Here is a 21931-nt window from a genome sequence, read left to right on the forward strand (position 1 = left end):
TAAGGGTTATACACTGTATTTTCACTTGGTTCTATTTTGCTGTGTGCATAGTGTTACTATTATCAATGTGTACTTTTTATTATCTGTGGCAGGACTTCAAGGCCAGGCTATTTAACCTCCAGTGATGTTCATGCCTTATCCCTCTAGTTTGTCAGTAGCACTATGCTAATAAAACTTGACTTTGGGATTTTAATTTTTCAACATACACTTTCCAGACACATATCTCAAAGCTAGAGAAGTGGGGTTTTTTTGTTTTATTTTATATGGAGAAAAAAAGAGGGTAGTGGAAGGAAGAAGGAAAAATACAAAATATGGAAGGAAATGTTGATATGTAATGTTTCTATAGGGCAGTGATAAGTTTGCTTAGCATGAGAAAATTCATTTTCAAATGGCTGTGAATCACAAACTAAGTAGAATATGAGAAATAATTTTATTTATTTACATGAACTACTACTGTCACCTAAAAGACTCCTGTGCTAAGAGCAATATTTGAAGAGTAGTAAAGACACTTTTATTTGAAAAATATAATAGTTTTAATTTATTATAAAAATGTTTTATGATTTAGCATACTCTTTCGTTTAGAATTTAGGACTATTTCACTTGATCAGCACTTTGTTAATCTGTACATAGTAACTGTTTACCTGCATTTAAATTTAAAGCACAAAAGCAAGCTCCATTTAGAATATAAAGTATATAAGCGAGATATGGCATATTTGGTCTTCAGTTTGATGAGGGAAAGTTTCTTTCAGGTATCCCTGATGCATGTGCTTTGTTAGCTCCTGCCTCAGTTTCTCTGTTATGAATACAGATACTAACTTCCATCTAATAGGAATATAAGACGATGCAGACTTTCATGAATATTAGGGCAAATAGAGCTATAATACCAGCTTTACAGATGACCAAATGAAATATATTTAACCACAAAATTATACTGGATGATTATCTACAGTAACACCTCAAAAATAGTGCAGGTTTGGTTTCAGATCACTATAGTAAAGCAAATATCTCAATAAAGTAAGTCACACAATTTTTTTTGTTTCCTAGTGCATATAAAAATTATGTTCACACCATACTGTGTGCAGTAACACTGCTTCTTAAAAAAATATATACCTAAACAAGTAAATATTTTAGTGCTAAAAACACTAGTGATCATCTGAGTCTTTAGTAAGTCATCAGCTTTTTGTTGGCATAGGGTCTTACATGCCTGCTGATGACTGCTGACTTATTTGAGGGTGGCGGTTGCTGAAGGCTGGGGTGACTGTGGCGATCTCTTGTTTTTTTTCTGAGACAGTGTCTTGCTCTGTCTCCCAGGCTGGAGTGCAGTGGCGCAATCTCGGCTCACTGCAAGCTCTGCCTCCCGTGTTCACGCCATTCTCCTGCCTCAGCCTCCCGAGTAGCTGGGACTACAGGTGTCCGCCACCACGCCCAGCTAATTTTTTGTATTTTTAGTAGAGATGAGATTTTACCGTGTTAGCCAGGATGGTCTCGATCTCCTGACCTCATGATCCTCCCGCCTCGGCCTCCCCAAATGCTGGGATTACAAGCGTGAGCCACCGCGCCCGGCTCTGATTTCTTAATTAAAATAAGACAGCAGTGAAGTCTGCCACATTGATTGATTCTTCCTTTGATGAAAGATTTCCTAGTAGCAATGCAATGCTGCTTGATAGCATTTTACCCAGAGTAAAACTTCTTTCCAAACTGCAGTCAGTCCTCCCGGACCCTGCTGCCGGCTTATCAACTGAGTTTATGTAATATTCTGAATCCTTTGTTGTCAACTCAATAGTGCTCACAACAGCTTCACCAGGAGTAGATTTGTATTGCAAGATACCACTTTCTTTTCCCATCCAAAAGAAGCAGCTTCTTATCTGTTAATGTTTTCTCATGAGATTGCAGCAATCCAGTACCATATTCAGGCTCCACTTGTACCTCTAGTCCTTCTAGTGCTCTTGCTATTTCCACCATATCTGCAGTGACTTCCTCCACTGAAGTCTTGAACCCTCAAAGTCATCCATGAGGGTTGGAATCAGTTTCTTCCAAAGTCCTGTTAATCTTGATATTTTTACCTCCTCTATGAATCACAAATGTCCTTAATGGCATGTAGAATGGTGAATCCTTTCCAAAAGATTTTCAGTTTACTTTGTCCAGGTATATTAGAGGAATCATTACCTATGACAGCTATAGTCTTGCAAAATGTATTTTTTAAATAAAGGAATACATTTTCTGCTTAGAAGACAAAAATGGGCCAGGCGCGGTGGCTCACACCCGTAATCCCAGCACTTTGGGAGGCCAAGGCAGGCAGATCACGAGGTCAGGAGATTGAGACCATCCTGGCTAACACAGTGAAACCCCATCTCTACTAGAAATAGAAAAAATTATCTGGGCACAGTGGTATGCTCCTGTAATCCCAGCTACTTGGGAGGCTGAGGCAGGAGAATCGTTTGAATCTGGGAGGCAGAGATTGCAGTAAGCCGATTGTGCCACTGCACTCCAGCCTGGGACAGAGCGAGACTGTCTCTCAACAACAACAACAAAAAGTCAAAATGACTCCTTGATCCATGGGCTGCAGAATGGATATTAGCAGGCATGAAAACAGCATTAATCCCCTTGTACATCTCAGTCAGAGCTCTTAGGTAACCAGGTACATTGTCCATGAGCAGTAATATTTTGCAAGTAATCTTTTTTTTCTGAGCAGTTTATCTCAACAGTGGGCTTAAAATATTTAGTGAACCACACTGTAAATATGCCGTAATCCAGGCTTTATTGTTCCATGTGTAGAGCACAAGCAGAGTAGATTTAGCATAATTCTTAAGGGCCCTATGACTTTTGGGATGGAAAATGAGCATTGGCTTCCAACATAAAGTCACCAGCTACATTAACCCCTAACAAGAGAGTCAGCCTGTCCTTCGAAGCTTTGAAGCTGGGCGTTGTCTTCTCTCTGGCTATGAAAGTCCTAGATGGCATCTTCTTCCAATAAAAGGCTGTTTTATCAACATTGAAAACCAGTTGTTGTTATAACCACCTTAATCAGTTACCTCAGCTAGACCTTCTGGATACCTTGCTACAGCTTCTGTGTCAGCACTTGCTGCTTCTCTGTGCACTTTTATGTTAAGGGGATGGTTTCATTCCTCAAGCCTCATGAACCGACCTCTGCAAACTTTTCTTCTGCAGTTTCCTCACCTCTGTCAGCATTGACAGAGTTGAAGAGAGTTTGGGTCTTGCTCTGGATTAGTTTGGCGTAAGGGAATGCTGTGGCTGGTTTGATCTTCTGTCCAGACCACTCAGACTTTGTCCATATCAGCCTTAGGCTATTTAGGCTGTTTTGCTTTCATATCATTCCTGTGTTCACTAGAGTAGCACTTTTAATTTACTTCAAGAACTTTTCCTTTGCATCCACAACTTGGCTGTATGGCACAAGAGGCCTAGCTTTTGATGATTGCCGGAATAGTAAGGCAGAATTTAAAATGGTTCCATGGTTGATCAGATGGGAGATTGGTGAGAGTAGGGAACCCAGAAGGTATGGAAAAAGAAGATAGGTTGTATTTTGGTCGTACTGACACCAAGATGCCTAAAGGATAGCCCTGTGAAAAAATCTAGTAGACAGTTGAACCGTGGCTGTGAAACAGGAAGCCATGAGAGCTAGACTTATTGTTGTAGAGTCATTCGCAAAGAGTAAATACTTGGATAGATGGTATCACCAGGGAGTGGTGAGGGAGCTGCAAATGCAACTGAACTCTGAGATAACCTCAGTGACAGGAATGCAGTGTAGCTGAATGGTGAAGAATATGGACTATGGACTCAGACCGGATTCTTGGTCTGAGATTCAAACCCAACTCGACCACAAGGTCTGTGTGACCCTGGGTGAGTTAATTAACTGTGCTCTAGTGATCTCATCTGTAAAATGGACGTAATGGTGCCAACCTGAGAGAGGTGACAAGTTGATGCAAATACTTAACCTAGTGCTTGACATATAGTCAGCAGTCAATAAATGTTAGTTATATTTAAGAGGGATACAGAGAAAACAGTGGTTTATGATTATAGTTAGAACTTTATTTGGAGTTTTCAATTTTCTGTAGATCTCACATATTTAAATTTATGAGAATCCAGATATAATTGGAATTTCAGAATCAGCATTACATTCCTACAGTTTATAAAATGCTAGGCTTACCTTATTTGTGCTTAAGAATCCCAGCCAATGCTTTATTGAAATTTTCAGTCCAAACTTAATTATTACAAATGTTTTTGTCCTCTTGGTAAAAACAGTGGTATGTAAGTGGCTTATTTTTTAATATTAAAGTGATCATTAAATAGATGTGTCGGCTGGGCACAGTGGCTCACGTTTGTAATCCCAGCACTTGGGAGACCAAGGCAGGCAGATCACCTGAGGTCAGGAGTTCGAGACCAGCCTGGGCAACATGGTGAAACCCCATCTCTACTAAAAATACAAAAATTAGCCGGGTGTGGTGGCGTGCACCTGTAATCCCAGCTACTCGGGTGGCTGAGGCAGGAGAATTGTTGAAACTCGGGAAGCGGAGGTTGCAGTGAGCCGAGATCGCACCACTACACTCCAGCCAGGATGACAGAGTGAGACTCTGTCTAAAAAAAAATAAATGTATCACAGAACACCTATCAGTCCCATTCCCTGGTTTGTTGACCCCAAATGAAACTCACTTGGCATTGTAAGACAAAAAGCTTTATTATTACTGAGTCTTTTACACATAATTTTATTAGTGAAATTCAAGTAAAAAGAATACTGATCAAATTCTTTGAAAACATTTTAAAATAGAACTATGGTTTATGTTTTTCAAGCCTAAAATATTTGCAGTTACAGTTATGAATGAGTGGTAATCTTAACAGTAAGAAACCAAATTACTTGTAATTTTAATACATTATTGAAAGCTTTGTGCTTTTATTGTTTATTTTGTTGGTAGGAACCAATTTAGTTGTCAGAATTAAATGGTATGGGTTTTCTTATTGTCTATAAAGTAATAGAATGCTTTTCTGTGTATTGCAATTTAGCTAACAAGTCTTTAACTACAATATAATTAAAGGATATACTACATTTGAAGTTGTGAGTGGAGGTGAGCTTTGATAATACCAAAATGTTTTTTGTTTTGGAGAAAATATTATGGAAATAAAAACTACCTTAATCAAGGAATAAGGCATATCTGCTAAGTCAGTTTTAAGACATAATTTATTGATTCATAATATCTAAAGTCTAGGCCCTGTTATTTTGTTGGGCTAGTCAGTTCCAAACAGCAAGAGTAGGGAAATAAATCATCTGCCCATAGGTTCAGATGACAGTGATTCTTCAATTTCTCTGTAGTTTCCCACATTTCCTAAAACTTCATTATTCCTTCCTCATAGTCTCTACCCGGGTTTCTAAAAATACTCTGGTGATCTCAGGTCTTGTTTATTGAATAAGTACTTTCCTGTCAGATGACATCAGACCATCTTCTTTTAACTTACTGATTTTGTCATTGGTGGAGATAGCATGGGTTTGCTAAAACCTGCAAAGTTATCCTCTTAATTACCTCTTTATTTGCGACTTTCTCTGCTTATTTGAAGCACATTCATAAGTCTAGTTTCGAGACTAGAATCCTTATACATTTTATCAAATGTAACTTATCTGTAGTGATAAACATTTCATTGACAATAATTTGAGGTGCCTTAAAAAAAATTAAATCCCTGTCTCTTGATGGCTAGAAATAGACTCCATGTACTTTGTTCGAACTCTGCTTTTGTAATCAGGTCACTCATTAAGTTGCTCTTGCTGCCCAAAAGAAACCTCCGATTTCAACTCATTATTATCCCATCCTAAACCTTTTGTGGCTCAGAGTAACTGTGTCCCAGTTCTCCATACCTTTGTTGCATAAAGAATGGGGTTTGCCAAATTTTTTTCGTTAAGGTCTTCTGTTATTGAATCACAATGCCACTAACATCTAATAAATTAACTGACAGTTTCCACTAATGGAAGAGAAAAAGCTTTCCTTTTCATTAGGAAACTTTTTTGTGAACCTTCCTTATAGTTGGTATGTAAGTCAAATATATGAGTTAATCAATACATAATCTTCAAGCCTCTTGACTGAACTTTTTATTCTTTATTGTACCGTGAGATCATGAAATCATTCATAACCATTGCTTTGTAAATACCAAATAAATTTTTTAAATTATTTTATTTTGAGACAGTCTCACTCTGTCACCCAGGCTGGAGTGTAGTGGCACGATCTCAGCTCACTGCAACCTCCACCTCCCAGGTTCAAGCAATTCTCGTGCCTCAGCATCCCGAGTAGCTGGGATTACAGGCGCATACCACCATGCCTGGCTAATTTTTTTGTATTTTTAGTGGAGATGGGGTTTCACTGTGTTGGCCAGACTGGTCTTGAACTCCTGACCTCACATGATCCACCTGCCTCAGCCTCCCAAAGTGCTGAGATTACAGGTGTGAGCCACTGTGCCTGGCCTCTTTTGTTTTTTAAAATATATCTAACCCATTATCAGTAGGCCATGAATAGTTTAAATGCTTAAGATTCCAATTTGAAAATTTTTAAGTCAAACTCTAAAGATTTTTACATAGCTTATTTTCAAAGTCATGGTTTAAAATACAGAACTCATGTGAATGACATTTCTAGGAAACCTTAGGTGAATTTCTTAGGATCAGCTTGAGCTGTTTACAGTGGTAACACATCTGTATGAAAGGCATGTCAAGAAGAACGGAAGATCAGATGTGGCTTTACCACAAGCCAGAGGCTGTATTAAAATTAGGCGCTGTCTAATAAAAAAGAAAGAAGAGATCCAGTTAATGACAGAATCACATAAATGTGGTTATGTTCATTGCTTTTAACAGCTGAGAAAAATAATCTTGAATGATGGGCCAAAACCAGGAAAAGCCTTCAGGGGAAAATGTAGTTATAAGTATTTACAAGGCATGTACATTTTTTTAAATTACAGCCTTATCACATTAAAGCCTCATCTGGGTACTTTTTTATATACCAAAAAAAAGTACTGTATTTTTATTTGTAGGCAGTGTAGTAATAAGAATTCTTTTATTTGGAGATAGATTTTCCAAATATCTATTTGACCTTGCTAAGCGTTCATGCTTCGTAGCCAGTGATACTGAGCGTTCCATCTGGATTGCCTCTAGACAAGGAATTCACACTTGGTCTTTACTGGTTAGAGAACATCTAGAACTTTTTGCTCATACACAAAGTGAAAACCTTACATGTCCTGTTTTATAGGTCCAGTTGGTGCCTGCGTTCGTGTACTTCTAGCTTGACTTTTTACCCCCTCTGTGTGCTAGTACGGGGTCTCTTACAAGTGTACTTTTTCCTGCATTGTATAAGCAATGAGAATTTTAAATGAAATGAAGTGAATTTGCTAATATCTCGAGGTTTGTTTGTTTTTCTTCCCATGCCTTGTAAACCTTAAACCACTATACTTGTTCTATTTGAGGTGCAGGGGAGAGCATGAGTGAGCTAATCACTTAGAAGGAAAAATACAAGCTAAACCAAATCCTTAATGAAACAACATTTGTTTTTACCTATGGAAATAAAAAAACTTTTTAGCCACATGCTTATGAATTTTTACTTTATACCTGCCTTTGAAGTTTTGGGGCCCGATACAGGATCCTTGACTCTGTAAAAATAATATGGCTCTTTATTATTTGGCTGACTGGCTTTTATACCATTGCAAGGAGTTGGGAGGGAGAGGGACCACTAATTTCTTCTCCATTCTTCTTCTCATATCTCATTACCATGATCTCTATTCAGATTCAAAGTCTCCCTGGTGCATCCTATTATAAATCATATTTTTTATGAATCGCTGACCATGTTTGCCACTGTTGGGGAGGCAAAAAAAACCTGAAACACAGAGCCTATGTTCTAAACGAGTTCATAATTTATACAAGGATTAAAAGCTAATTCCTGTCATTCTTACACCTTTGCATCCTCATAGCTTAGCTCCCACTTACAAGTCAGAACATGAGAACATGTGGTGTTTGATTTTCCATTCCTGAGTTACTTCACTTAGAATAATTGACCTTAGACTTTTTTTCCTTATATTTTCTTTTTCCACCTTTCCTGAGTACCTTTCAGTTGATATCCCCTTTTTCCTCTTTTTTATTTTTTTAAGTTCTAGTGTACATGTGCACAACATGCAGGTTTGTTACATATGTATATATGTGCCATGTTGGTGTGCTGCACCCATTAACTCATCATTTACATTAGGTATATCTCCTAATGCTATCCCTCCCCCCGTCCCCTCCCCACAATAGGCCGTGGTGTGTGATGTTCCCCTTCCTGTGTCCAAGTGATCTCATTGTTCAATTCCCACCTATGAGTGAGAACATGCGGTGTTTGGTTTTCTGTTCTTGAGATAGTTTGCTGAGAATGATGGTTTCCAGCTGCATCCATTTCCCTACAAAGGACACAAACTCATCCTTATTTTGTGGCTGCATAGTATTCCATGGTGTATATGAGCCACATTTTCTTAATCCAGTCTGTCACTGATGGACATTTGGGTTGATTCCAAGTCTTTGCTATTGTGAATAGTGCTGCAGTAAACATACGTGTGCATGTGTCTTTATAGCAGCATGATTTATAATCCTTTGGGTATATACCCAGTAATGGGATGGCTGGGTCAAATGGTATTTCTAGTTCTAAATCCTTGAGGAATCGCCACACTGTTTTCCACACATCTACAGCCATCTGATCTTTGACAAACCTGACAAAAACAAGAAATGGGGAAAGGATTCCCTATTTAATAAATGGTGCTGGGAAAATTGGCTAGCCCTTTTTCTTCTTACAAAACTTTTTTTTCTTACTAAACTCTTCTAGATCGTGTGGAAATCATGAGCTTTTCTGGAACGGCCCTTAAATGTCTCTCCTTAAACTCATTTTACATTTTAACACTTCTGGTCATTTGCAAACTAGACTAAATTATTTCTTAAAAGCTGAGTCATTACAGTTATGATCTCTTCGCCAATGTTAAAGTAACAGGAGATTTGACTTGCTGTCATCAGCTTTGGTTTTAGGATTCTAAAGCTAGTATACTTCATAAATAGCTCACCAGTTGCTTTTTTCCAGTAATGTCAAAGGAAACTTAATTCCAGTGGTTCATGTGTGTATCCTCTGGAAAGTTTTACATGTAAAAACTTTTGAAAACTAATGTGCTATTAAAAAATAGGGCAAATTTTTGGCTGGGCACAGAGGCTCACGCCTGTAATCCCAGCACTTTGGGGGACCATGGTGGGCAGATCACAAGGTCAAGAGATCAAGACCATCCTGTTCAGCATGGTAAAACTCTATCTCTTCTAAAAATACAAAAATTAGCTGGGCGTGGTGGTACATGCCTGTAATCCTGGCTACTCTGGAGGCTGAGGCAGGAGAATTGCTTGAACCCAGGAGGCAGAGGTTGCAGTGAGCTGAGATCGTACCACTGCACTCCAGCCTGGCAACAGAGTGAGAGTCTGTCTCAAAAAATAATAAATAAGGCAAATTTTTAAATAGCTAATTTAAGACAATGTTGTGTTGGCACTTTAAATCAGTAAAGTACGATAGTTTGTTTCTATTGTGGTTGTAATGATATATAATCTTGCAAAGATTGTATATTTAGTTGGGTATGCATATCACGAGAACTATAGTTTTTAATATATCCTTTAATGTTCCAATATACCCAAAATGTACAATTATTTTTGCCAGTATACAGCCTTTCAGTGAAAAAAAAGTGTTATGATCGAGATAGTTTACATAGAAAAATTACAAACTTTGTGACTTAAAGTACATTTATCATGTTATCTCACCTTTTTTTCTTAAATGCATACTTCTACGGAATTGTTGAAACTGAGTCAGTGGTTCTGACACTCGGGAAAACATAAAGACTGGACTAATGTTAGAGAACTGAACCCTTAGTTTCTGTTTTGTTCCTTTGATGCTATTTTCTTATCTAAATTTTGTAATAAAATGGAATTAAATGTGAAAATATCAATTAGGTTTTCAAATCAGCAATATATGTTGTGTATACATTAAGATTGCTCATTTTAATACATATTTTACTGTATCACATGTGGAGATTGCTGTTGTCCATGTTTTTTCTAATTAATTTATACTGTTTTCCACAAATATTAGAAACTTCATTGTACAGATCATCTGCATAAAAAAACTTTAATGAAAAGTAGTGTTTTGGATACACTGATGCTTATCTGTATTTTATCTCATTAAGCTTTGTTATTCTGTTTCTCATTCTAGTTCATTTATTTTGGGGAATTGCAAGGATTTGCTATATTATATAAGGGAACACTTTTAACATTTTCAAAAGAATCACATCAACAGTTAATATGTTTTTTAAAATTATATGTGCAGCGATCATGTGAGATATACCATGGCATAGTGAAAAGATCTAATTATGGCACTTAACTATTTGTGACCTTGGCCAAAAAAATGGTCACATGTCTTCTCCTGTGTCTCATTTTCCTTATCTGTAAAGCAAGATGATTAATATTTCTCTTACAGAGTGGTTGTGGGAATTAAATGAGGAATATGAAGCTGCTTTGTAATGTTCTCATTATGTTATAATGGTGCCTTCTGTTTATTCTAAGCTTCATGAGGACAAGGACTCTTTCTGCTTCTTCATTGTTGTAGTCTTTAAGACTTAGCACAGTGCCTGGCACATAATAAGGAATCAGTAAATATTTGTTGGTGTTTTTCCTGCCTTTTTGTGTTGATAAATAAATGAGGAATTAACTGTCATTTCTTACAAAGTTTATATATTGACCATAAATTGCTTCTGTTGGTCCATAACTTCAACCTAGTTCTCTTTTTAAATCTAAATTTTTATGTAATTACTAATGTGCTTGAAAGTCTTTCAAACTTACATTTTGTGTAAGTTAAAAAAAGTTACTTTAAGCCAGGCACATGTCTGTAATCTTAGCTATTTGGGAGGCTGAGGTCGGAGGACTGCTTGAACTCAGGAGTTTGAGACCAGCCTGGGCAATATAGCCAGACCTCCTAGGCTCTTTTTTTTTTTTTTTTTTAAGTTACTTTTTATTTCCTTTGGATTTTGAAGTTGCAGAAACTTTCACATATACTTTTAATAATATTCTGTCATTCCAAAACCTTTTCTGTGGAAATAGCCACATTGAGTTTATGGGCAGTGGATGCAACTTGGAAAATGTTAATATCTTACTGAAACGAAATGTTTCTCAAAAAACGAATATCAGTGGTAGGTTTTGTAAGTTTCTCTCTCTTGAAAAAAAATCTAAAAGAAAAATCTGTTTTCCCCTTTGATTATCACTGGTAACAGTTATTTAGTTCTTCAGTCCATGTAGGTAAAAATGCAAATGGCTTTATGGAAATGAGCACTAAAGCTTGGATCCAGTCCTGCCTTAGCTACGTCTGAATATGTACTCATGAGCAAGCCATTCAGATTCTCTGAGACTGTGATAAAGTCAGATAAATCCTACCTCAAAAGAACTGGGTGGGCCTCAAGTGACACAACATGTACTAGAAAGTGCTGTGCATAGTGTAAAGTGCTCTACTAAAGAGTGCAGAGTTCTTAATTTCTTGGTACTGGAGACCCCTTTGGCCATCTTGTGAAGCTTGTAGAACCCTTCTCAGGTGTAAACATAAAAGAATTACAAAGAAATCCAATTATATTGAAATTCAGTTATGAAAATATTTGAAAGTAATAGAGTAATTTATGGTTCTTTATTAACATTAAATAAAATGTTATTGTTGTGTGTTTAATGACTTCAGTAATTTTGAAGTAGTGATAACCATAAATGATGTTTTAAGATACCTGTAGCCACTGTAATGTGATCTCTGTTGATGACAAAAATCACCAGTATTGCTAATACCACTGTGGTTTGTTGCCTGTATTTATAATTGAAAGAAGTGCTAAGCGTCACTTAGAGGTTAGTGAAAATGATATTGTAATTGTTTTTTCTCATTTAAGTTCATGAACTCCTTGAATTCTATCCATTATTCCCCAAATTTAAGAACCCCTGTGATATATTAATGCTAGTCATTAACACTAACAGTGTATGTTAAGGGCATATATCTACTCAAGGGTATTTAAAGTACATTTATCAAGGTGATGTCTTGTAGATTATTTGGAGTTTAGTTTCATCAATCTTAATTTTGGAATTAAGGTTTGAGAGTTTGATTATATTAACTATAAAATAGTTAATAGTTAATTTGGGGTGCAAATATTTAATTAGATATACAACCTACATGACTGATGATCTCACAAATGATTGTTTCTAGAGCTGTTTATTTAAAAGGGATTAAACTTCTTTTCTAAAATTATTACCAGGATCAGCCAAGATCTTGCTCTCATTGCTCGGGAGATCAACGATGTAGCAGGAGAGATAGATTCAGTGACTTCATCAGGCACTGCCCCTAGTACCACAGTAAGCACTGCTGCCACCACCCCTGGCTCTGCCATAGACACTAGAGAAGAGGTAGGAGATCTTCATGGAGAAATGCATAAGGTTCTTTCTTTTCTTTATTTCTTTTGCTTTTAGCTTTTTGCTTAGTTTATTTTAGTTATGTCCACCCTCCCTGTTTGCATGAAGCTCTGCATTTTCCAACTTTGCTTTAACAGTTTATTTTATGTTTCTGTAACAAAACTAGTGAAGGCTAACATTTGGTCTACTATTAACATGAAGCTGGAAAATTCTTTAGAAGCAGCATTTTACCTGCTAATTCTTGGTCCATCGCTTCACTTGAAACATGAATATAAATGGTACCTTGAAAAGCAACCCAAAATTTGATAAATGATTGTATAAAGTTTCTATAAAGTTTGACTATGAAAATGCTCTAATTAAAAGTATTTTCATTGCTAGTTAACTAGAAGATACTCCAATAACAAAGAAAGAGAAAAATCCTACAGTTTCACTGCTTTAATAATTCTTTTGATAAATACCCATATACTTAAAGATATTTTGAAAAATTGAAATATGTATGTAATATACACACATACAAATACATATTCAGAACATTTTTATAAAGTCTGGAATACCAGTTAGCATATATAGACTATTAATATCAGGGCCTCTTACAGTACAACTCCAGGAGGCACCATTTGCATAACATTGCTCCAGACAGCGCCTTTAACATATAATACAAAATTAGTGGTACTCTTTGGCCATGTTGGCTGTTTTCATCTCGGACAGATATGTAAGCAAAGGATTGGCATTTAAAAGAATGAACTTCTGTGTTTGGAGATTGGCAAACTGGCCTTGCTGCCAGTTTTAATACAGACCAAAGAACTAGGAATGGTTTTTACATTTTTGAATGGCAGGAGAAAACATCTAAAGAATACGAATTTGCAACATGAAAATTACATGAAATTCAAATTTTGGTGTTCATAAATAGTTTTATTAGAACACAGCCACACTCATTTGTTTAACTCTCATCTGTGGCTGTTTCTTTGCTACAGGGGCAGAACTGAGTAGTTGAGAGAAAGATTGTATGGCTGCAAAGCCTGAACTTTTATTATCTGTCTCTTTATGCATAAAAGTTTGCCAGCCCCTGATACTGATTGTTGTGTTTCTTCAATTTTACAAGATAATCCTAAATAGTAGGCAAAAATGGCTAGCCTTTCTGACAAATTTAATTGTGGTAAACTGTGCTAATAATATTTTCTTCATTTGCTTTTTGTCACATTTATTCTTTAATCTGATTCTTTAATGGTCACTTTTTTGTTTGTTTTCCTTCAATGTGTTGTTTAACTTATTAAATGATACTTCATCAATCTGTGTAGAGTTTTGTTACCACATTGATCAAATGTAACTGTATATAAAATCATCCTTATTGATGAAAACCTTAAGGATCGTCCTGGTGGCAAGACATACACAACTCTTCTGGTACATTTAAAATGATGAAGATATTATTTTCTCAGCTTTCTAACTAAATTTTACCTAACATAATTATACATTCACTCAGACTCAGTAAAATTACTTAAACATTCCATTGAATAAATTTCATTTTTTTTTTGTTTGTTTTATTTCAGAATATTGTACTAGGTTGATTCCCTCTTCAGTAAACCCGAGTTACTTAGTATTGTATGTCTGTGATTTGCACTGTAGATGGCAGTATATCATGTTTATTAGAATGTGTAATTTCTGTAGCATTGTTAAAAGTTTATTTGACTAAGACCAAAATATTTATTTTGTGGTTTAAAAAAATATTTTCCTTTTGTAAACTTAATTGGAATTTGTAATTTATGTATCTTGTGAAGAAATTTGACACCTGGATTTGGGGAGGAAAAAAAGGAAAAACAAGATAGGAAACTAAAAGAAAAAGAAACATTATTTTATACTGGTAAGGCAATGTGAGTAAAATGATCTCATTGTCCATCTACGTGGCTCAGCTTTTTTTCTATTTACCATCTGTTTTCCATTTGGAGAAAATCTTATCCATGGAAGAATTAAATTTAACATAGTTACTTTACTTTGGATTTTGAAAATAAAACCTATGTAGATAAACCTCAATTTTATAAAGGAAATACCTTTGAAGTGCTTATAAAAAGAAAGAGTAATTGGTTTATTGAAGATGTCATGCCTCTGTTACTACTTGAGAATGGAATAACTTCTGTCTAATCATAAAAATTGTAATGCCAATATTGGTACTTTTTCAAATTACTGTGTTCTCATAAAGGTTTGCTTTTGTCCCATTAGTTGGTTGATCGTGTTTTTGATGAAAGCCTCAACTTCCGAAAGATTCCTCCATTAGTTCATTCTAAAACACCAGAAGGAAACAACGGTCGATCTGGTGATCCAAGACCTCAAGCAGCAGAGCCTCCTGATCACTTAACAATTACAAGGCGGAGAACCTGGAGCAGGGATGAAGTAAGTAAACTATAAATTTTAACATATGGCAGAAGAAGCATGTTCCGTAAGTGAGAATAGGAGGAACCATTCAGTAAGTAGGGCTGGGGAAAAAGTGATTCTCCTTAATAAATGCAATGAAATTTCACCATGACATCACATCATATACAAATAATTAACTCCAAACGAACTTAGTTATTAAATAATGCAAGAAAAACTATAAAACTTGGCCGGGTGCAGTGGCCCAAGCCTGTAATCCCAGCACTTTGGGAGGCCGAGACGGGCGGATCATGAGGTCAGGAGATCGAGACCATCCTGGCTAACATGATGAAACTCTGTCTCTACTAAAAAATACAAAAAACTAGCCGGGCGAGGTGGCGGGCGCCTGTAGTCCCAGCTACTCGGGAGGCTGAGGCAGGAGAATGGCATGAACCCGTGAGGCGGAGCTTGCAGTGAGCTGAGATCCAGCCACTGCACTCCAGCCTGGGCGACAGAGCGAGACTCTGTCTCAAAAAAAAAAAAACTGTAGAACTTTTACTTAAAAAATACAGACAAATTTCTTTCAATATTGTACTAGGGAGTGATTTCTTAAGAGAAACAAAAAGTTTTGGCCTTAGAAAATTGATACATTTGAGTATATTAAAATTAAGAACTTTTTCTTTATTAAATAATAAAGAAGGTAGAAATACAAGTTACAAACTTTTGCAAAACATAAAGCCTATGAAGTATTAGTATACAGTATATATAAAGAACTCCCTCCAATCAATTAAAAAACACAATAGAAAAATCTGCAAAAGACATGAACAACATTTCACCAAAGAGAAAATACTGAGGCGGGCAGATCACTTGAGGTCAGGAGTTTCAGACCAGCCTGGCCAACATGGGGAAACTCTGTCTCTACTAAAAATACGAAAATTAGCCAGGCATGGTGGCATGTGCCTGTAATCCCAGCTACTCAGCAGGGTGAAGCAGGAAAATCGCTTGAACCTGGGAGGCAGAGGCTGCAGTGAGCTGAACCCACACCACTGCATTCCAGCCTGGGTGACAGGGTGAGAATCTGTCTCCGAAAAGAAAAAAAATGACAAAAAAAAAAAGAGAAAATATTTAAGGCCTAGAAAACATAAAGGCATGTTTAACTTAACAAGTGTTCAGAAAAATGCATGTCAAGACTACAGTGAGATTACAATCATTCAATTGTTGGCACGTTAAAAAGTCTTAAAATGTTAAGTATTGGAGGAAATGTAGATACATAGGCTTTCTTATGTGTGGTTGGTGGAGGTTAAGTTGGTGCCGTGGCTCTGGAAAACAGTTTGACACTATCTCCTAAAGTTGAAAATAAAGACATCACATGATCTAGCAATTTTCTTGCTAGTATATGTACAAGAAAAACCCTTTCTTATTGACAGTAGAAGTTACATTTATAGTAACATTGTTGACAATATCAAAAACTTGGAAACTGTTTACATCGGCTGAAAAGTGAATGTATAAACTGGTATATTCCCAAATCGACCAATTATAGAGTAATAAAAAATTCAAGGATATAAAGGAGTTCCTTCATCAAAGAGTCGTTATTTCAAATACTACTATGGAAAGAGGTGATTTAGGAACAGCACACAGAGGTGGTATATGCTTAAGGGCTGGGTACAGGAATAGTGTAGAAAGAAACAGTTGACAAGAAGAGATTGATGATAGATTAATATTTGTGGATCCCTGGATTTAGGAATAGGATCTTGAGATTATTATGTAAGAATATGTATGTTTCTCATGGTACTGAGTAGAAAAAGATCTACCTGGTGGAAAAGTATGCAACTAGCCTGAAAGTTAAAATTGAAGTATACTAAAAAGTTTTAAAGCATACTTGATCTCTCCTGGCCTAATAGTTGATTTGTTCTTGGTGTCAGGAAAAGGGCCCATTCTCTAATCTTACTCTACTCATTCTGTTCTGATGTCTAGGAAGACAAATTTCTCCAAAAGTAATAAAACTATGTGGAAGAAGTTTATGTTTTTAAAGAGAATGGAAACATCTAGATTGATAGTTATCCCAAGGTCGATATCAGGAATTTATTTAATGCTTTGTGACAACAAACTAAACTTCATGAGCAAAGAAAAGAGAAATATCCTATTCTGTGTTGCAATCTTACCTTAGACTCTCCTGCCCTTTCTCATGCCTTCCTAATTTGTATATGTCTTCCATCTTTATTTGATTGTTTTCTTAAGGCCCACAAAAACCATTTTGCTTATTTATCCTTTCCTTGACAATGTTACTTTTCACAACCTAAATAATCTTTTATTGCCCACTAAATTCAAATCCTTGTCATTCTGAAGTTAGTTCACATTTTTCCATGATCACTTCCTTATTTATGCCACTCATCAATGAACTCTCTTTCATTAGAATTTTTTTTTTTTTTTTTTTTTTTTTGAGAGGGAGTCTCGCTTTGTCGCCAGGCTGGAGGGCAGTGGCGCTATCTCTACCCACTGCAACCTCTGCCTCCCAGGTTCAGGCAATCCTTCTGCTTCAGCCTCCCAAGTATCTGGGACTACAGGCGCCCGCCACCATGGCCAGTTAATTTTGGTATTTTTAGTAGAGATGAGGTTTCACCATGTTTGCCAGGATGGTCTCGATCTCCTGACCTTGTGATCCACCCACCCCAGCCTCCCAAAGTGCTGGGATTACAGGTGTGAGCCTCTGTGCCCGGCTTCATTAGAATTCTTACAGCACCGAATCCCAAAATGTATCTGAACATCTCCTTGTTTTGTAGACCTTAGGCTTTCTGATAAAACATGTAATTGTATTCCTTGTATATTACCATCATCTCCCCCAGTGATCTTTAAACCTTTTTGCCATCTAGGGCCTTATCTTCTGTTTTCTTTCAGACGCTAGATACAGTACTGACAATATAAGAAGCTGATTTTGAAAACCAGATCTAGACTCAAATTTCGTCCTTTTTCTACCGTGCTTCATTAGCTTTGCCTTTGCCTTTCATGATTTGGCCTAGGGTAGCTTTGCCTTTCATGATTTGGCCTAGGGCTTGGCAAACTTCAACCCATAGGCCAAATCCAGCCTGTCACTTGTTTTGTAAAAGTTTTGTTCCAACACAGCAATGTCCACATGCATGATTTGCTCATTATCTATGGCTGCTTTCACACTGCAAAGGCAGACTTGAGGAATTGTGGCAGAGACCCTATGTACCTCAAAGACTAAACCTTCACCCTCTGGCTCTTTACAGAGGTTGGTGGCCCCTGGTTTTGCCCATGCATCTCAGCTGGAGTAATACCAACACCCAGTATAAAAACTTACTATTTTGAGTAAGTTTTTTAAAATGTGTCTTTCCCACTAGACTCTTTGCTGGAGAACAAGGATTGTACTCTTCTTGACTTCTGTATTCACATTACTTGGTGAAAGAATAAATAATAAATTTAGTACTCTAAGTTACTTGTATCTTCTCTTTTATACTTCAGTTGGAAGTAAGAGAGACAGGATCATGATAGTAATTGAAGATAAACTGAGGATAAAATGGATTGTGTTTGGAAACTGATAAGACCAAAATAACACGGAAACTTGACAAGTTATTTAATAAAAGAAATCCTTTGTTAATAGTGTTTCCTTCACTTTCTCATTTTAGTTACGTATTAATTATATTCTTCATTGGTTTATAATTAAAATAAGCATGAATACTAACTGCCCCTAACTATAGTGACTTGTGACTGGTGATCCCAGTAGTTATACAATACAGAGGTAATATTTTAATATCTACTTTTTTCTTTGGCTGTTGCAGGTCATGGGAGATAATCTGCTACTGTCATCTGTCTTTCAGTTCTCTAAGAAGATAAGACAATCTATAGATAAGACAGCTGGAAAGATCAGGTACATATACATATAGCTTATGTTTTTTTAACTTTAATATCATCTCACTTTGCTTTTTGTTGCTTTTTCTCAAGGCTCAAAATGTATCATCAGAATGAATGTGTTTACCTTTGGAAAAATTTGTCCCAAAGTAAATATCTATCCAGTACTACTTTTATAACTTTAAATTTATTTCTAATTCAAAACATAAATAGACTTACAGATTTTATTTAACAGTACTTCAGAAATCCATGCTGCTACTGCTTATTTCTGATTCCTGTAATTAAAATTTAAAATGTAATGAAACAGTATTTGAACATGGTTTTTGAATTGTAATATTCCACACAAATATAATTCTATATTGCTTATATATTGAGATAATATATTTTATCAGCATTTGATGAGTACCAAGAAGCCATTAAATTTTTTCAAAAATAATTTCAAAAACACCATTTAAAACTTAAAGTATTCTTAAAAACAGTCTATTTAGCTTAAAACAATGTGTTTTAAGTTATCTTGAGCCTGTATCTTAAAAATGTCTTAAAGGTGGCTGGGTGCGGTGGCTCACACCTGTAATCCCAGCACTTTGGGAGGCCGAGGGGGGTGGATCATGACTTCAGGAGATTGAGACCATCCTGGCTAACATGGTGAAACCCTGTCTCTACTAAAAATACAAAACAAGTAGCCGGGCATGGTGTCAGGCACCTGTAGTCCCAGCTACTCTGGAGGCTGAGGCAGGAGAATGGCATGAACCCGGGAGGCAGAGCTTGCAGTAAGCCAAGATCACACCATGCACTCCAGCCTGGGCAACAGAGCGAGACTCTGTCTCAAAAAAAAAAAAAATTCTTAAAGGTGTACGAGAACTTCTCTTCACTTTATTGCCTCCTAAAAGAATATTAATTTAAAATTTCTTATGTTAAAAATAATGTACTCTGCACTGTCCTGTCCCGTTTTTCTATTTATTTTAAAATGTGTGTCTTTTTAGCAAAAGTAATACATGAACACGGTTAAAAAATACAAATCTTCCAGAAAAATGTATATTATTATATCTAATAGTGGTGTGTTTCCCCACTCTGGGTTCATTTCTCAAAGGTTTATACAAATATGATCATATTTTATTTACTTTTGTACCTTGATCTTTTCTCTTAATTAGATCTTTACTTTACCCAAAGAGTATGAGTGAAAAGTATTGACAGACCCCTCCATATTTGATTGGAATATGAGGCATGCTGCCTTAGTGAAAAAACAGCTGAATCTGGGTGCAGTGGCTCATGCTTGGTAATCCTAGCACTTTGGGAGACCAAGGCAGATGGATCACTTGAGCCTAGGACTTGGAGACCAACCTGGGCAATATAGTGAGATGAAAAAAAAAAAAAATTGGCTGGGCATGGTGGCACATGCCTATACTCCCAGCTACTTGAGAGGCTGAAATGGGAGGATCACTGGAGGTCATGAGTTCAGAGTTACAGTGAGCTGTGATCGTGCCAGTGCACCGCAGCCTGGGCAACAGAGCAAGACCCTATCTCAAAAAAAAGCAATAGAACATTTAATGTTTAGCTTTTCATAAGGAGTACCTTGTACATATAAATAATGTCGAAAGTGTTTTTAATGACTGCCATTACGTACCTATCCATTGTTTTTTTGAAGAGAATTTACCTTTATCAAATCCTATATATTCTTATGAATTTTAAACAGACTTAATTTTCTACAGAATAATATTTTAATATTTACTTATTAACAAATAAGTATTAAGTACATTCTAGTCACTTTATAATTAGACATTGACAAAACAAAGACCCTGTTCTGATGGAATGTACATTCTATACCATGTAAACCAATCAGCTTGTATTAAGTTAGCTGTTTCTGCTATCGACACATGATTTGACTTACTTTCGTTATTTCACTTGAATATTCCCTGTATTTTACTATTCACGTTTTCTGTTTCCACTGGAAGCTCAATTACCTGCATCAACTTTTTCTTAATACTAAAATCACTGCTTATATTGATGAGATTAAAAGTATAATAACAATATTAATTTCAGGTATAAACTGGAACCTTATTAACTAAGAAATTTTAAGGGTTATAATTGATTTTAGAGAAATTAAAGTAGTTGCATGCTGTTTATAAATACCACATTTTATAAATCCTGATAGGGCTTATAAATGAGTCCATTGTTTTTCTTTTACTCACACTCAGTAATTAAGTAATTAGCACCCTATTATTGTCTTATGTAAGATATAGTACATGTTTTCCCCTTGTGACTCCATCATTCCCAGGTTTACTTCTTTCACAAGTAAGAGAAATCTCCTTCACCGTGCAACTCATTCACCTATGATTTGCTAATATACCCTATGACCAGAGACAAATGAAGTCCACCATTCCCTGGGGTAAAGCCTAACTGAAATTTGTAGGGACAAAAAATTTTAAGCTTAACTTATTAGTTATTACACATGAATAAACAAATCTGTAGGCCTCAATCACACAGCTGCTTATTAATACCATGGTTCATGCCTCAGATTTGGCTCAAGCATTCATTGTAGTTAAATGTAATATAAATTGTTATCATTTTTGTTTTAGTTCTACTGAAAGTATTTTCTAGAGCTGGGGCATTATGGAAGGATTATTAACCAAAGAAATAAATAAATGAAATAAACATTGGTTAAGATCATATTATGTGGGAATAAAGTCTCCAGACTCATTCATTCATTGAATGATTTTTGACTGGATGTTATTTGTCTAGCACTGTTTTTGATGTCCTCAGATTTTAGTGCAGAAGGCAGGTAAACAGGTAATTGCAGTTCAGTGTGTTAAGGGAAATACCTGATGGTTACTATGGAAGCCCATAGCAAGGGCACTTTGGAAATCCAGAGAAGGACTCTTAGAGAAATTGCCATGCAGTTTAAGTCCTGAATGATGAGGAGAGGAGTTAGTCAAAAACTACGTGAAGTGAAAGGGCCAGAGTATGGTGAGAGATGACACTAGAGAGATGAGGATGAATCTGTTTTGGCAGAATTTGTTAAGTAGTTTGGATTTTATCATTAAAAACCATAAGAAGCTAATATATCCAATATGGGTCCTCTTGATACACCAGTGTTACCCATAAAAATATCATGAGAGTCTTGTATGGTCATGTGGCTTGCAACTGGAAAACCCTGGAGTCTCCTTACCTATAAACAAATACACCATGTTTTTTTCATCCTACCTACTGAAATACAGGTCTTCGTCCCTGATAACTGGATTCTTAACCACTCATTCATTTATT

The 21931-nt window shown here is 36.2% G+C and overlaps 1 protein-coding gene across 10 annotated transcripts in view; it reads left to right on the forward strand.

Annotated features, from left to right (window-relative positions):
• Positions 1-21931, forward strand: part of CEP170 (centrosomal protein 170) — a 131783-nt gene that overhangs the window by 101168 nt on the left and 8684 nt on the right. For 5 of the 10 annotated variants that reach the window (XM_023216170.1, XM_023216175.1, XM_023216178.1 and 2 more), the window contains 3 exons: positions 12307-12484; positions 14675-14845; positions 18601-18689. In XM_023216170.1, the coding sequence (XP_023071938.1) occupies positions 12307-12484; positions 14675-14845; positions 18601-18689 (438 nt within the window). The remainder of the gene's footprint in view (positions 1-12306; positions 12485-14674; positions 14846-18600; positions 18690-21931) is intronic. The other 5 variants (XM_023216172.1, XM_023216176.1, XM_023216179.1 and 2 more) reach the window with 2 other exon arrangements.

This window comes from Piliocolobus tephrosceles, chromosome 1, assembly GCF_002776525.5.
Source record: "Piliocolobus tephrosceles isolate RC106 chromosome 1, ASM277652v3, whole genome shotgun sequence".
In the NCBI taxonomy this organism is placed as follows: Eukaryota; Metazoa; Chordata; class Mammalia; order Primates; family Cercopithecidae; genus Piliocolobus; species Piliocolobus tephrosceles.